Source organism: Loxodonta africana, chromosome 10 (assembly GCF_030014295.1).
Source record: "Loxodonta africana isolate mLoxAfr1 chromosome 10, mLoxAfr1.hap2, whole genome shotgun sequence".
NCBI lineage: Eukaryota > Metazoa > Chordata > Mammalia > Proboscidea > Elephantidae > Loxodonta > Loxodonta africana.
In genome coordinates this window covers 81,552,368-81,568,874 of record NC_087351.1, presented here as the reverse complement: position 1 = coordinate 81,568,874, position 16,507 = coordinate 81,552,368, and the positions used below count along the sequence as shown (strand labels likewise).

The 16,507-nt window shown below is 47.0% G+C and overlaps 2 protein-coding genes across 3 annotated transcripts in view; both read right to left on the bottom strand.

The window, feature by feature from the left end:
- PLEKHD1 (pleckstrin homology and coiled-coil domain containing D1) overlaps positions 1-2,170 on the bottom strand; it is a 39,613-nt gene extending 37,443 nt beyond the window's left edge. The window contains exon 1 of the mRNA XM_003408735.4: positions 1,971-2,170. Coding sequence (XP_003408783.1) covers positions 1,971-2,119 — 149 coding nt within the window. The 5' untranslated portion in view covers positions 2,120-2,170. The remainder of the gene's footprint in view (positions 1-1,970) is intronic.
- Positions 2,171-10,788: 8,618 nt separating this feature from the next.
- The window catches only part of SLC39A9 (solute carrier family 39 member 9), an 89,682-nt gene continuing 83,963 nt past the window's right edge, over positions 10,789-16,507 (bottom strand). For both annotated transcript variants that reach the window (XM_003408734.4, XM_064292637.1), the window contains one exon: positions 10,789-14,424. In XM_003408734.4, coding sequence (XP_003408782.1) covers positions 14,194-14,424 — 231 coding nt within the window. In that variant the 3' untranslated portion in view covers positions 10,789-14,193. The remainder of the gene's footprint in view (positions 14,425-16,507) is intronic.

The window sequence follows — 16,507 nt, the reverse complement described above, 5'->3', positions numbered from 1 at the left end:
CCCAGCTACCACCACTAACTGCTCTGACAGTGATCACAATAGAGGATCCCAGACAGAGCTGAGTAAAAATATAGAACCAAATTCAAATTGTCACAAACACACACACAAAAACAGACTTAATGGTCTGACAGAGACTGGAGAAACCCCGAGGGCATGGCCTCTGGACAACCTTTTAACTCAGTACTGAAGTCACTCCTGAGGTTCACCCTTTAGCCAAAGATTAGACAGGCCCATAAAACAAAGCGAGACTAAAGGGGCACACCAGCCCAGGGGCAAGGAAGAGAAGACAGGAAGGGACAGGAAAGCTGGTAATGGGAAACTCAAGGCGAAGGCGAGAGTATTGACATGTCATGGGGCTGGCAACCAATGTCAGAAAACAGTATGTATATTAATTGTTCAGTGAGAAACTAATTTGCTCTGTAAACTTTCACCTAAAGTAAAATTAAAAAAAAAAATTCTCAGTTTTCTTAAAACCAAGTAATAGCTTAGCTTAATTAGTAAAGAAAATCTGCCTTGAGCATTGTGCTCTTTCAAGATCTATCTACAAGGGCTCAAATTGACAACAGCGACTCGAAAGATTGGATAGGAGCTTTACAGGGCAGTGAGTTTATGTTAATGGGTGAGGGACACCTCAGAAATGAAGGGTGAGAATGGCTGCACAACTCAAAAGAATGTAATCAATGTCACTGAGTTGTACACGTAGAAACTGTTCAATCGGTATATGTTCTGCTGTGTATATTCTCAACAACAAAATATACAAAAATTTTTAAAAAGTATGTGAAACCTGCTGTATAAAATGTAAAGCATCGTCCACAGCTCCATTTGTCCTGCAATCTTGTAGAAATATTATTTATCAAAATAGAACATCAGGGCCAATCACAACCATATCCATGTGATCTGTGGTTCTGAGAACATTCGAGACACCCTTCATTCAGGGACAGACTCATGGTGTGGAAAGAGAAAGGGGCCCAAAGGTCATCTGGACCCATCCCCCCTCTCCCAGCAGGTCACTCCTCCAATGAGGGGCCCAAACAGGTCTGAGATTTCTAGGACATTCCAGGAGGCAAGCATGGGGCTGTGAGCTAACTCCTTCCCCAATACCTAACAGGTCCATCAATAAGCCAAAAGTGGCAACTTTTGCCTCTGAGTTGGGGACTAGGAGGCTGATGCAGAAACAAGGGGACCAGGGCTGCTCTGACAGTCCAAGCTGTTCCTCCAAAGAATCGTTCCTCATGACAGGACCAATCCATCCCCTCCCCTACTCCCTTTCCACCCAGCTTCATCTGTCCTTCCCGGGTTTCTTCTCTCCCTCACAAGTACTGGAATCTTTTTTCCCTTGAGCCCAGATTTTTTATTATTTCAGGGGGTAGTTGGAGCGGTTGCAAGCAGGACTCCTCCAAGGACAGGCACAGACCCTCTGGCCCTTCATCTCTTCTCTGGCCTAAGCCTTTCTGAGGGGCCAGCCACTAGCTCCTCAGTGTGTGGCGGGGCGGGGGGGTGGGTAAGGGAGGGGAGGAAGGTGCCCCACCTCTAAGCCTGCTCCCCAGCCAAAGTGTGTCCTCTGGTGACCCCGTACACTTTGCGGGGAGGGCTTGTAAAGATGATGGAATCGACGGTCGGGGTCCTAAGGGGATATCTGTGGCTGGGGATGGAGCTTCTCCCTCCCTGGCAGACTTTGCCCCAACCTGACCCAACTGCGCTCCTACCACAGACTCGTAAGGTCTCTTCAGCCAACTCTTAACCTTCCCGGTTGGGAGTAAGGTCTACTGCATCCCTCACCCAGTGGTCCCATCCCAGCTGTCTGAGCCCTCGGGACAGAGAAGACCCTCAGGCGGGTCCACATCTTCCAGGAGGAGCCAGCCTAGAGAGAAACGGGGCGAGGCCAAGGTCACAAAGGAAGGCAGAGGCAGGACGGTGACTGAGGGGGTGGGAGGGGGGTCCTCAGGCCCTGGTGCAGGGGGCGCACTCACCGCCGGGACCACTTGGCGGACGGCCTCCCGAAGGGCCGCTTCCACAGCACCCCGTAGAGCTGCACTTTGGTGCTAATGTCCAGCGCGTCCGAGTCGGCCTGTTCCATGGACGGCGAGGGCGACACCGAGTTGGACTTGGAGGTGAACATCCTGCCTCCACAGGGCTGCCCCTGGCTCGGCCCACGCACTCCCCCGGGAACTGGCAGTCCTGGAACAGCACGGACGGCAACCCGCGGCGGGATACGGGACACGGGGGAGGCTGCGGGGAGGCCGTGTCCCAGGCGGCTCCGGCCGCCGTCGAGGCGCGACTCAGCAAGCGGACACCAGGAGCGGCCCCAGCCGGGAGACGCGGCATTAAAGCGCCTTGGCACCGAGCGCGGGGCGAAAGGGGCGCGCAGCCTGCGGCTCCCTGCTCCGGCTGCGACAGCGGGGCAGAAACTGGCGGGGAGGGCGGCTCGGCCACAAGCCTGCTGCGCGCCCCCGCCCTCCCGCGACAGCCCGATTCTGGTGCCCCCGATTGGCTGGGAGGGGCAGGTGAGTCGGGATGGAGGCCTGCGGGGTGCGCCAATCAGAGCGGGCGCCGGCTGGAGGGCAGGGCTCCTGCGTCCGGAAGGACCTGGCGGCCGGCTGGCCGCTCACTCCCGGGATACAACCATGACACTGCCCGGTCTCCGCCCCAGTGCCCAAAGCTCTCCTGTGCCTTGCCTACATCGAAACTGGCACACCTGCTTTGAAATATGCTTTTAGTCACTCCTGCAGATTAGCTGCTTGCCTCTGGGTAGGTGAGAGGAAGGAGCAAGGGTTTGATGTCAGACTACTGGGCTTAGAATTCCAACTCAGCCCTTACACAGCTGAAAGCAACTGCGGTAAGCCTTGATTTTCTCATCTGTAAAATGGAGATGTTTGTATCTCGTCCAAGGGTCCCTTGGTGGCCAAACGGTTTTCACTGGACTACTAACCAAAAGATAGGCAGTTCGAACCCACCCAGTAGCTCCGCGGAAGAAAGGCCTGGAGATCTGCTTCCATAAAGATTGTAGCCAAGAAAACCCCATGGAGCTCAGTTCCACTCTGTAACTCGTGCGGTGGCCATGGGTCGGAATGGACTGGATGGGGACAGGTTTGTTGCTTTGTTTTTGTTTTTGGTACCTCATCGGACAGGGCGGTTGCGAATTAAGAATTAGGTAAGTGCCTGCAGCGCTGGGTCAGCGAAGAGGCTTAATCGCGGTTGGCGGCCTCTCCCTGCTCCTCCCCACCCCTTCAGTTGGGTTTCACTGTGCACCGCCGCCGCCTCTACCAGATCGGATTTCTTTTCCTGTAACCTAGCTGTCTGCATCGGCATTTGGCACTCAGTACCAATCCCGAACGGTCAATATAGTTGGCGTCCGTGATTTATCTTCGCGCCTGGGTCGTGCTCCCTGGGGCCGGGTGCTTCACCCACCTCCGCCCGCTCCGGGTAGGCGCTTGGTGACTGTCTCACTTTCCTGCCCAGGTCAGTCGTCTGCCCATCCCCTGGGAAGCTCCTCACTCTCTGTTGGTAGAAATGCTAGGTTGGCACGGCTACTGCCGGCACAGCGCCAGAGGCCAGGAATTGAGTTTGCGCAGTAAGAGACACAGCCCACCAGCCCGCGCTGCAGTCGGTCACCTTCTCCAGAGCCGCAGGCGCACCTCTGGGCGGCGACAATTCACCTGTGCCCTTGGGAAAACTACTCTTCTCAGGGTCTCTGATTCCTCACATCTAAGAGAAGGAACACGGATCGGAACAGAAGCTTGCAAATGGGTAGCCGGAGAACCAAATCATTTTACAGATATATTTTGTAACTTGTCCGTGTAAAACATTGACGTATAATTTATACAGTAAAATGCTCAGATAACTGTGCACTTGGTGCTTATTTGATGAATATATACATTGTGTAAACAATACTCAAAGCAAGATACAGAATATTCCATCACCCCAGAAAGTCCCCTTCTGCCCCCTTTTAAGGGTTAATTCCACTAACCCCACCACCACCACTCCCAGGCAACAAGTCTCTGACTTATCACTTTTTTTTTTTAATTTTGACTTTTAATGCCTAAAGGGGCATTTTCCACAGACCTCACCATCCCCTATTATCCTTTGCTCAACCTGCTTCAGCTCATTTATTACCTTCCTGGTTCCTCCCTACACACATTTGTGTTTGTGGCCCTGACTGGATGCTCCCCAAGGCCTTCCCAGTTCTAACATTTTATGATTCTAGTTAAGGGATCTTCCGAGGGCCTCCTACATCCTCCACTGGCACCCTTCCCCTAACCAACTCTGGTTACCTTCACCTTATCACTCACTCTCTGGAGGTCCCATCTGGATGCCCTGTGCCTCTCTCATGGGTCATGTGCCTGAAGAACAGCTCAGGCCAAGCCTTACACAGGGCCCAGGGGCCACCTTTGTCCAGGGCCTGGGTCTGCCAGGTGAGAGGATACTGGGCTGGGGAGATGATGAGAGCCCCTGGAGAGGGCAAAGTGGACTTTTCATGTGTTCTGGCTATTTTTGGACACACAGTCTACTTGGAAAATTTCCCACTGTAAGTCCTGCTTTTCCAAAATAGAAGCTAGAAAACTTACTTTAGAGCTAGGACACAGGCCTATGGTGTGGAGTTCACGTCAGAGGCACTGGACAGGACTCTGAATTGCAAGTGACCAACGTGAGGAAAAAGCATTGCACAAGCATCTGTTTTTCAGGGGAAGGTGGTGGCAAAGGCTTGCTCTGGGGTCACCCGTGGCTGCAGGCTGACCTACCGGTGCAGCAGCTTCCTTATCAGGTTGCTTCTGCAGCATGGTTTGGGGTATCATTGCTGGAAGCTTCGCCTCAGGCCTGGTTCTCTGGCCCTCCCAATATGTTTAATAAATTCTTTTTTGCTTCATCAGGTCAGCACCACTTTGGGCTACTTGCAGTGAAGAACTAGTGATGAGCTCAGCCTGGGAGGGAGAAAGGTGGGACATCTGGGAACCATTCTTAAGGAAGGTTTTCCCAAGAAGAAGGGCAGAGTGAGCCCAGATAGTTCCTGGGAAAGCGTCAACTTCAAGTCTTCAAGCACAAGTCTCTTCCCTGCTTCTCTGCCTCTGGAAGACCCTAATGGAAAAAGAGAAAAGCAATCTTTGCCCCTTCCTTTGCGTACAGATGGTAGACCTTACCTAACAGAGTGGTTAGCTAGGTGGAAAGACCACCCTGAGGCAAATAGTATGAATTTGATTGACCACTAGATACTTTAGGGAGTCCCTGGGATGGTGCAAACAGTTAACGAGCTCAGTGGCTAACAGGTTGGAAGTTTGAGTCCACCCAGATGTGCCTCTGAAGGCCTGGCTGTCTACTTCCGAAAAATCAGCTATTGAAAACCATGTGCAGCACAGTTCTACTCTGACACACATGGGGTCACCATGAGTCGGAATCAACTTGATGGCAACTGGTACTAGATACTTTAGGGGCGTCCTCTCCCCTAGACTAGCAAGCCCAGATCATGCCAAGTCATCCTTGGGAGAAGCTGTTCTCTGCCCTAGCTGGTGGGAGTGGTGATTGTGAAGACAAAACAAGGTGGGTGCCAATCCATTTCCCCAGACTGTGGGAATCAGGGCTGCCCAATCTTACCAGGAAGGGAGACAAATCAGGAGTGGAAAACACAAGGCTTCAGAGTGCCCTACTCTACTCAGACACAGAGTAATGCTCTGAATGTTATTTACAACTTAGTCCATCCCATGTAATTTTTAAAACCACCCTAAGAGGTATGTGTGGGCATGCCTGGGAGCAGGATCCCAGCAGGCTCCTGCTGAGGAGGCATAGTCTGAAGCCCCATCAGCGATCCTCCATTTAAGATCTCTCCCGACCAGACTCTCTTGCACTAGACTAAACGGGTTCTCTTCTCACCAGCTGGCTCGACCTCCTTCTAGGGTTCAGCATTCTCGCTGTCCAGCAATTGCTCACCCCAGGTTGCCAATGCAGAAGTATTTCTGGGGGTGAACTGAGGACCTTGCTGCCCTGCCAGCCTGGCAGCCGCTTCCCAGCAGTAACACAGGCTCCTGGCACCCACAGGCATCACTGTGGGAAGCACACTGTTCAGAAACACTGAAGGTATCCAGTGCTCCCTCTTGTGGGTGATATGTGGATTAAAACATATACATTAATTTGGCCTTTAAGAACTAGTATTTTATCGAGTGGGCCATAGTTATTGTTAAAATCTCACATACTCTCCCAGAATGTCTGAGGGACAGCCAACGAGCTCCTTCCTCATTTAAAACAGAATTAGCAGTTATTGGACCAGGTACCAGAGGCCAGGGCACCTGCGTTGGTTTCATCTTTACTCAATGGAAACATCTTGGGCAAGTTACTTTGAAACCCTAGTGGTATCATATCAAAAAGGGGTCTTTCCCTGAGTCCAGTACAACTAGATGGTACCCGGCCACCACTGACTGCTCTGACACAGATCACAATAGAGGATCCTGGACAGAGCTGGAGAAAAACGTAGAACAAAATTCTAACTCACAAAAAAAGGACCAGACTTATTGGCCCAACCAAGACTGGAGAAACCCTCAGAGTATGGCCACCAGACACCCTTTTAGCTCAGTAATGAAGTCACTGCCAGGTTCACCGTTTAGCCAAAGATTAGATAGGCCCATAAAACAAAATGAGACTAAAGGGGCACAGCAGCCCAGGGGCAAGGACTAGAAGGTAGGAGGGGACAGGAAAGCTGCTAATGGGGAACTCAAAGGTTGAGAAGGGAGAGTGTTGTCATGTCGTGGGGTTGTTAACCAGTGTCATAAAAAAATATGTGTACTGTTTAATGAGAAGCTAGTTTGTTCTGTAAACCTTCATCTAAAGTACAATTAAAAAAAAAAACAGGAGGGGTCTTTTCAACCCTCAGCATCACTAGGAGTATTTTTTCCAGATACGATGGCAGGCTCTTTGCTAGTTTTTCAAAGTACCATGCAGGGCGGAGACAGACCCAGAAGAGACGATAACGCTGGACTCTACCCACATCACTCCCCTCCTCTCCCCACCTCCCACCCCCAGCCCAGGGGGAAGACCCAATTTAGCCAGGGGCTGGAGGGTTGGAAGGAAACAAGTGGGATGTGGAGGCTCTGATGAGACAGGGACAGAGGCTTGAGCACATAGAGGCTGAGGCAGGAGAGAGGAGGGTAGTGGACGGAGGACATTTCCTGTCTCAGGGCATGTCCTCTGGAATAAACCGGGGAGCAAAAGGTACAGGAGTGTTGGGGTGTGCAGAACCAAAGGACAGAAGGCAGAGTGGGTGCCCTCCCCAGGCCGGGCTGGGTCCTCTGTACATAACTACAACACAGATGTCTACAAGTGGAATGAAGGGAGTCCTTGCCTCTCGGCCAGCTCCACCTTCAGGGGTGAGAGGAGCTACTGGAGTGTAAGGATCTGAAGCCTCACTCCCACCGCCATGAGTCATCCCTGTGGTGACAGGAACTCAGAGGCCAGCCAGGACTCCACCTGGAAAGGAACCTAGGTTGGAGTTGAGGCAGGAGTTACAAAGATTCTTGTTTGGCCGAATTATCTGTAGAATTTTAAATCTGGAAGAAGCTTAGAGGTCATCTAGAAAACCAATATGTCTTGCACACCCACCTCTTGCCTCCCCTCTCCTTGAACTCCTTCCTTCAGCCAGAATGGTTCCTTCCATGCAGACCCTATATTCCTGGGTGCCACCAGGCCTTTGTCCATATAGTTCCCTCTGCTCGGAACACCTTTCCCGACTTCTCCACCTAGCTCATTCTGCTCAGCCTTCGAATTCAGCTCAGGGCTTATCTCCCTCTGGATGTTCTCCTTGAAACTCCCTGTCTTAGTTATCTAGTGCTGCTGTAACAGAAATACCACAAGTCGGCTTTAACAAGCAGAAGTTTATTCTCTCACAGTCTAGTAGACTAGAAGTCCAGATTCAGGGTGTCAGCTCCAGAGGAAGGCTTTCTCTCTCTGTTGGCTCTGGAGGAAGGTCCTCATCATCAATCTTCCCCTGGACTAGGAGCTTCTCCACATAGAAACTCCAGGTCCAAAGGACACGCTTTGCTCCCAGCACTGCTTTCTTGATGGCAAGAGGTCCTTAACTCTCTGCTTGCTTCCCTTTCATCTCTTGTAACATAAAAGGTGGTACAGGCCACACCCCAGGGAAACACCCTTTACATTGGATCAGCAATGTGACCTGAGCAAGGGTGTTACCAAAAAAAAAAAAAAAAAATCCCCAAACCCACTGCCGTCGAGTTGATTCTGACCCATAGCAACCCTATAGGACAGACTAGAACTGCCCCATAGAGTTTCTAAGGAGCACCTGGCAGATTTGAACTGCCGACCTCTTAGTTAGCAGCTGTAGCATTTAACCACTACGCCACCAGGGTTTCCAAGGGTGTTACAGCCACCCTAATCGTCTTTAACCACAGGCAGAGATTATGATTTATAACACACAGGAAAATCACAAATTGGAGGACAACCACACAATATTGGGAATCATGGCCTAGCCAAGTTGACACATATTTTGGGGGGACACAATTCAATCTATGACACCCCCACTCTGGGTTCCTTGCCCCCATGTGTTCTCTTAGCACCCCACACTTGTCTCCTAGTGCTGGTCCCACTATCAGTAATTGTCAGTTTTCTTGTTCGAATCTCTTACTGAACTGCAAGCTCTTTAAGGGTTGCAACTAAATCTCACACCTTTTGTACGTCAGCACCTAGGAGTGCCTGGCCCAAGTCACGCTGCTGGATAGAGACTAGGATGAAGTGGAGGTGAGGCAGGCTCAGGCTACGCTGTGTGGTTCCACCCTCTGGAGCAGATAAGTCTATGACCTCCTGTACCTGACAGCCCTGAAGAATCTGAACACCAAGTTCTACCCCACAAGAACCTTCTAGACAGGGAAACAATCCAGTCCCTCCACACTTCCTCAAATGCCCTGGCTACCCATCCCTTCTCCCCTGGGCTCCCTCTGCTGATGGCTCTCAGATTTGTCAGGGTCCCTCTCTAAGTGTGGCAACCAGAGTGGGGCACATGCTCGCTTACTTTCCCTCTCCAAATCAGAAAATGGCTAACACTGCAACAGAAAACAGTGGCTGGGCCAGAAATGGGATTCAGGCTTTCAGATCCTTAGTCATATGGTAGCTCCCAGACATAAGTTAGCACTGAATTAGTGACATGAACCCAGTTAATTTCCCACCTGTATACTCAGTCCCATGCCCTTTCTGGCTCCCAACTTCACTGTTAACCCCCAAGCAGCCCTCATCCCAGGGTGAGACAAAGGCAGAGCTGCGTATCAGACCAGTCGCTGGTTCTGCACAGGGGTCAGGGCACAGCTAGGCAGGGGTAGGGGATGTTGTAAATTAGGAAAACAAAAAAGGGCACCCTCAGGTCAGACCAATTCATTCAACGACAGAGATTTACTAAGCCCTATGTTCCTGTAGCTTATACTCTAGTGGGGGAAGGGACAAAGTAAAGGCATCCATATACCACATATTAAAAGGTGGTCAGAGTGAGGGAAAAAGGAAAAGAACAGGGTAAGGAGAATTGTGGTGGGGATGGGGCAGGTTAAATTTTAAAAGTCTAGCTCTGGTTTATAAGAATTCAAAACAAAACAGAAAAAGGACTGAACATCCTAGCTCTTTCGGCTAACACACACACACACACATCTCATGGCAGCAGGACGATGAGACTGCTACATGGCGATGCTGATTTCCTCAGATTTCAAACGGTGCTCAAGGCAGAGGTGGGACATTGGCACTTCAACTGCAGGCTTCTGTGGAGATGGCAAGAATCACACATACCAGGTCCTTCTGGCCTATTTTCTTCTTCATGCGGAGGTTTCCAGGATACATGTAACACTTGGGACACAGTCATTATAACTAGCTGACGAGACACATGTGATACATATACACATAACCAGCATGAAGTAGACCAGTAATTAACACAATCTAATGATTAAACATACAAAATTACACGTTTAAATGATAGGCTGCTGTGTATGGCACTTATTTGTATATAACTTAAAAATGAGCTCTAGTACTAAAGTCCACAGAAGGAAAACACATTTATCAAATTCACACATTGCACTTCTGTTTAAATCTCTATCTCCACCTCAACTGTTCAGAGCATTTATGCACTCATAGAGCAACCCTGCCCCTTTGAAATGAATCCAGTGTTACTGGGATCCATTGCCTACTTCTCTTTTCTGAGAGTTGAAAGGTATCTTCATAAATAATATTCGCTAACAATAATAGCAAAACAAATTGTCAACAAATGTGTCTTTTGGGGCTGATGGTATACCAAATTCTTCATTTCCCTTCCCTTCTTCCCTAAAGGATGTGCATATAGTAGGTACGTATTTCCACTGCCCTTCACAGCTTTTCATTACCTCTCTTGATATTCAAATGTGGGTCAAGTCTGGTTGTCATACCGGAAGGAAAAAAAAAACTGCCAAGAAGATAAGTAACGAGCCACTCACATAAGGTATGCACTAATAAAAATTTAATATCATAAAACAAATCAAAAACAGCAAATTTTTTTTTTTAACCATTCACAATTAAAGTGGAAAGAGACAAAATTATAAGGCAGCCATCCATGGAATGATTATATGTTTACAAAGGATACAGAAAAAGAGGCATTTAAAACCACCATTCAGGCTACTGAACCAGGGGAACTGCAGTTATCCCATGAGACTTCCAAGTTGCTGGAAGACACCATCGGAAAAAGAATCCAGGCCAATCTCCTAAATGGTTGTCTAGTCCTTTCCCACAAAGTCACAACTTTCTAAATGGTTTCCTGAGATAAATCTAGATGTCTCAGGAACAAAGGTTTTCATTTCATAGCATCTCTAATAGTTATAGTTGCTCTTTGAGCCATGTGGACCATTCTGTAGTAAGCAGAATTTTCTGATGCAAGCAAGGTTCCCCTGTAGAACAGCTACAGAGGCTTCTCAACCTGCACTGCGGCAGATCTGGATGGCTCTAGAAATTACTTTCAGTCTCCCAGAGGACTCGGGGATCCGAAGAGCAGGAACGTTCTTTGGGGGCCTGTGCTGCTGACATACAGGCCCTATGTTTAGTACCTAGCTACCATGTGTTTTAGGGGCTTAATACACTCTGATGCTGGTGTGACCTCCTACTTCTGGAAAATCCATGAAAAAAGAAGAAAAAAAAAAAAAAAAAAACAGGCAGTGATACCTAGAATGAGGCTGGTGAAAAAACACAATTACATTTTTCTCATTTCTACAAGAACCAATAACTCAAAACTGCCACCTCTGTGTTTTTCTAATGATTCAAATACAGTAACAAGGCTAACCTGGCTGTTCTGAATTGGGAAATAAAAAGGTGAAGGGGGCAGGGAGAACACAGAGCCTCTGTAGGTAGTACCATTTCCATCTCTCACTGCTGAACCCTTTGCTTGAAAAAAGAAACTTGGCAACAGCATGCACAGGACAAGCAAATCAAACCTGTAGCATCACTGCTTTGGTGAAATGGGAACTGATAAGCAATTAACTGGAGAATATGTGAGGGGAAACTGATCAATAGTATTTTTCAACTTAATTTGTCACGTAAGAGAGTACTTGGAATCTGAAGAAAGTCTATCCCCCCTAAGAAGGAAAGAAAGTCAAATTGCAACTAAGATTAGCTTTGAGTATGAGGAAGGAAGGACCATGCTTTTCATCAACTGCATCTCTTTGGTAGCCAATAATTCCATTTGTACTCATGACAGTACTGCCGATGTCGTCAAATGTGTTACAGCATTAAGGCATCCACAACTAAGGAGGCAGTTTTAAATATGAGGAAAACGGAACTGAAATGTGCCAGTAAGTGGGCATCGGTATGGCCTCTCCTGGGACACTGCGCACCAGGGTGGCAAAGCTCTTCCTCCATTGGAGGCGGCTGTGCCCCACTGCCTGGTTCCTTGCTGCCTGAAGATGCATCTGAGCCCTATAAGATTAATATGGCTATTTGTGCCTGCTGACCAGGAAAGAACTGAGTAGTTCTTAAGGCAGCAGCTTTAAAATCTGCGAACGCCCATAGCTCTTAAGAGCTGATAGGTCTTGAAAGGTTTGCTTGTTGGTGGTGAAGGCGGGGGGAAGGCAAAATTTGGAGTTAGATGGTTCAATCCTTGCCAGAGTTCAAGGCCCTCCCCTGCAGGATATTCTAGCCAAACCTGTAAGTATGATGGCAAGGCACTGCTGCAAAAAGCTTCGGTCAGCAGTACAAATTTCTGACCACTGCACAGAAAGATATGGTAGAATGTGCTGCTATCCAAACTAAACCAAGCACTAGAGTGCTATGTATTTATTAAGTTTCCGGGGAGAATCAAGGCCACCATGTAATTCTGAAGGACCAGATGAAGCCCCGTGACTCTGATAAGTCAGTTGTTATCACCTAATCGGGAAGGTCACTTAGACTTTCCATGCTGTACCTTCTGCTGGTTTTAAAATTGTGTGCAATGGATGCCAGCCACTATACAAAACCGTATCCTATTTATGCTGCTTTGGCCTGTAGCCAGCAGAGGGCTCACAAGTTCTATTTCAAACAGCTGCTGGCCCAGGGACAAATCTAGGAAGGAAATAAAGAAATCATAAGCATGCTGGCTTATGCGTCATATAAAACATTTTACAAACTCCTAAATCCACTGCCCTGAAGAAGATATCCTTGGTTCCCCTTTACATAATGCTGTGTTTTGAAATGGTACAGAAAGTCACAATAAATTAATAATACAATATTATACACTTATTTGACAGAACAGGATTTACAGGGATTTTGGCAGATATGGAAAAATCACCTTAGTTTGTTAAACATTTTTGCTATCTCAATTGTTTAAATCACCAGGATATCAATGAGTGTGTCAGTTCACACATAAAAAGGTGATATTTTAAGGGCTTAACAAAACTGCATTTGACACAAAAGTAACTTCTTTGAAGGGACTAAAGATAATATTATCTTCATCATCACAGTTCAAGAAGTGGTTGTCCTGATGAGAACTCAACTCACAGAAATATTAACATTGCCACCAGCAATAAGCAGCAAATCGTGGGAAGGAGGGGCTGGAGGGAAACGTTAGGAGAAAATCATGGAAAAGATGAAGAAACAAGAGACATGATTTCGATAAGCTTTAAATCAATAGGCAACACTTCCCATTTATGATACATCCTTTCTTCATTGCTAAAGATGCTCTGTGAAACAGACCTAACGCTCCCCAAGCTGCACCAAGTATTTTACCAGAGAGACTGCTGATCTGCTAAGAGTAATACTTAAAAAAAGAAAGAGGAAAAAAAAAGTACAACATAGGTTTCCATAGCCTTACTTTTAAAAAGGTGACTACAAAGATGTCAGTAACTCTCCCAATTCACTTAAAATTTAATACCCCTTAATTTCCAAAGCGACTTCGTGAAACTGCTTCTGAAGGAAAGCCGAGGCCTGAACCTACTAGAGCCTGACTCCTCGATAGGAACGTGTTGGAGGCAGGTATTTTGCAAAAGAGAACTTGACAAGAAATGCTACAAAATACTAGTCATCTCTTTAGCAGCCAGTCCCACCCTCTGTTGCTTCATTTGATGGAATGGCAGGCTCTATTTCAGAGGCCCGTGCAAAGAGAGGTGTTGGTCTCTCCGGACCTGGCATCTGGTGGATCTCCATCTTGAGTATAAAGTCAGCCCTCCAAATGTCTTGCTATCATTGTTCTGACTCTAGCCCCAAATGAAATACAATCACCTTTAGCATCTAGGACAGTGAGTGCTGTGACCTATCAAGTGCGTGGGATAGATGCTAAAAGCACCAGTCTGACACGGTGAGAAGCATGTTAAAAATCGATGGATAGAGTGGCAGAGCCTCTAAACTAAGAATGAAGAGATTCAGCTTAATTACGGAACACTGTACTGTTATAATTACTATTTCACTGTGAGTATGAAGTTCTCCACTTTTCCTTAAAACTAAATTCCATCTTCCCTGAGAATAGGGTTAAGAGAAACATCAAAACTCAAAATGCCAAGGCCCTTTAAAGGACAACACAAGGGAATGTCTATATCCAATCGCAATGTGTTGTTTCTATTCTAAAAGCTTTTCCGTCACTCCAGGTTTTAATCTCACCTCCCTCCGGACTCTAGGAATACAGGTGGAGATGGGCAAGGCGAGACACGAGACTGAGGAAGTGAGGAGCTGTCATGTGCCGGCTGTTCTCACTGGATGGCAAGCAGCCATGGACAGAGGCTGGAACCTGAACGCTTAATGCTGGTGTCCTATTGACAGGATGAGTGGGATGAGGCAACCCAGAACCAGGGCTGCCACCTCCAAACGGCTGAGGCCTCTCCCTCCGGTGGTGTCGGGTTTGTGGCTGTGCCCTAATCCGCCCACCTCAGGGAGGACATGTACTGTGGCAACATAAAGAAATGTCCCAGCAGAGAAAAGCATGGCCACTCCAGTGGCATTGACCTCTGAAAGGGCTTCTTTACTGCTCTGTGAATTGAGAGAGAGAGAGAAGGAAAATTAAGTCAAGTGAAATTCAGGGTCTGGAAGAAGTCCCAGTAAGAAACACTCAATATTTATAACTGGTGCTGTCTGGGACAATGGGGACATCTCGAGATCAGAGCAATTTTTTTTTTTAATTTTTATTGTGCTTTAAGTGAAAGTTTACAAATCAAGTCAGTCTCTCACACAAAAGCTTATATGCACCTTGCTACATACTCCCAGTTGCTCTCATTCTAAGGAGACAGCCTGCACCCTCCCTCCACTCTCTCTTTTTGTGTCCCTTTCACCAGCTTCTAACCCCCTCCACCTTCTCATCTCCCCACCAGGCAGGAGATGCCAACATAGTCTCAAGTGTCCACCTGATCCAAGAAGCTCACTCCTCACCAGCATCCCTCTCCATCCCATTGTCCAGTCCAATCCCTGTCTGAAGCGTTGGCTTTGGGAATGGTTCCTGTCCTGGGCCAACAGAAGGCCTGGGGGCCATGACCACCAGGGTCCTTCTAGTCTCAGTCAGACCATTAAGTCTGGTCTTTTTATGAGAATTTGGGGTCTGCATCCCACTGCTCTCCTGCTCCCTCCAGGGTTCTCTGTTGTGTTCCCTGTCAGGGCAGTCATAAGTTGTAGCCAGGCACCATCTAGTTCTTTGAGACCAGAGCAATTTTGTGTCATTTATAGGAAGCTTCCAAATAAGGGTATAAGAATATCAGTGATGCCTACAATTGCTTTTCCAAATAAACTTCAAGTCCTGGTCGAACACGTTTAGCCTGTATTATTCTCAAGATGGAATCAACAATATATTAATGCAAATATTCACTCATTTACTCTACTTGTATTTAATAACATTAAATACTATTAGTGCCGCTATAGTTATAGATAGATGCCTCTATGCACCAGGCACTAGGCTAAGTGCTTGGGATACAGTGGTAATCAAGATGCAGTACCCACCCTCACAGGACTTAGGAACATCTCATACGATTAATTTTAACTTAATCAATTAAAAAAGTAAGCCTCTGAACTAAGATGATTAATTAAGCCTCAAGAGAAGAACACGCCATAAATATAATATGTAACTCCGTGCTTCCAGAAGTATCAGTACCTTCCTCCCACATTTTTTTAAAACTTACACTGAGCAATAAAGCGATAAACTGGTAACATTTTAAAAGGAACTAGATATTACTTGTTGAATGAAAGAAGGTAAGGCTTTTCAGGTGAACAGAAAGGGGTTTTATGACAACTTATTTGTTAGTGATTGAGATCAGCAAACCCTTGATTAACAGGAACTTAACCATTCATTAATTACCTCATTTCTCATATATTCCTTTTTAATACATGTTTTAATATATCGAATACTGACACTCAGAAGAATCAACAACCTTCAGAGGACAGGGGAAACCAGTTCCCATGAACTAGCCCTAAGTCACATAGTTTTGTTCTAAGATTTTCCTCCTGTTGCCTGCCAGTCAACATTTAAATAAAATGGGGAAGGTTGTTGCCAAGAACTGCAGCCCTGGTAGACAGAACTATAAGGTGTAGGAAGAGCCAGTTAAACAACACGGAAACATTGCAGACTTTGAGCTATTAAACGACATATGTTGCTTCAGGTCTAATGCTCACTGCAATGATAAAGGGCTAAGTATTTAACATTTGGTGAAGGACAGCTGGGAGTAGATTCTGAGTCTTAGCTGAACACCGACATCTCTGCCCATCCCCTCTTCACTCAAAGCTGTGGCATGGCTTGTCACTCACACTTCTTGTGTCTACCTCGACACTAAATATGAATGGTTGTGATTTATTATATACCTGTGAAAGTACTACCACATATTTGTGCAAATACTTTTGGGAACCAACGGGGAAGAACTTTTTGAATTAAATGAAAAAGGAAATGCTAAATTTATGAAGAAGACTGGCTTGGAATTAAAACATTTATCTGGCAACAATGGCCTCAAACATAGCAACAATTTTGAGGATGGCACAGTACCAGGCAGGGTATCATTCTGCTGTACATAGGGTAATTTATGAGGTCAGAAATGACTCAACAACACCTAACACACACCCATATCTTGTCCAGGTT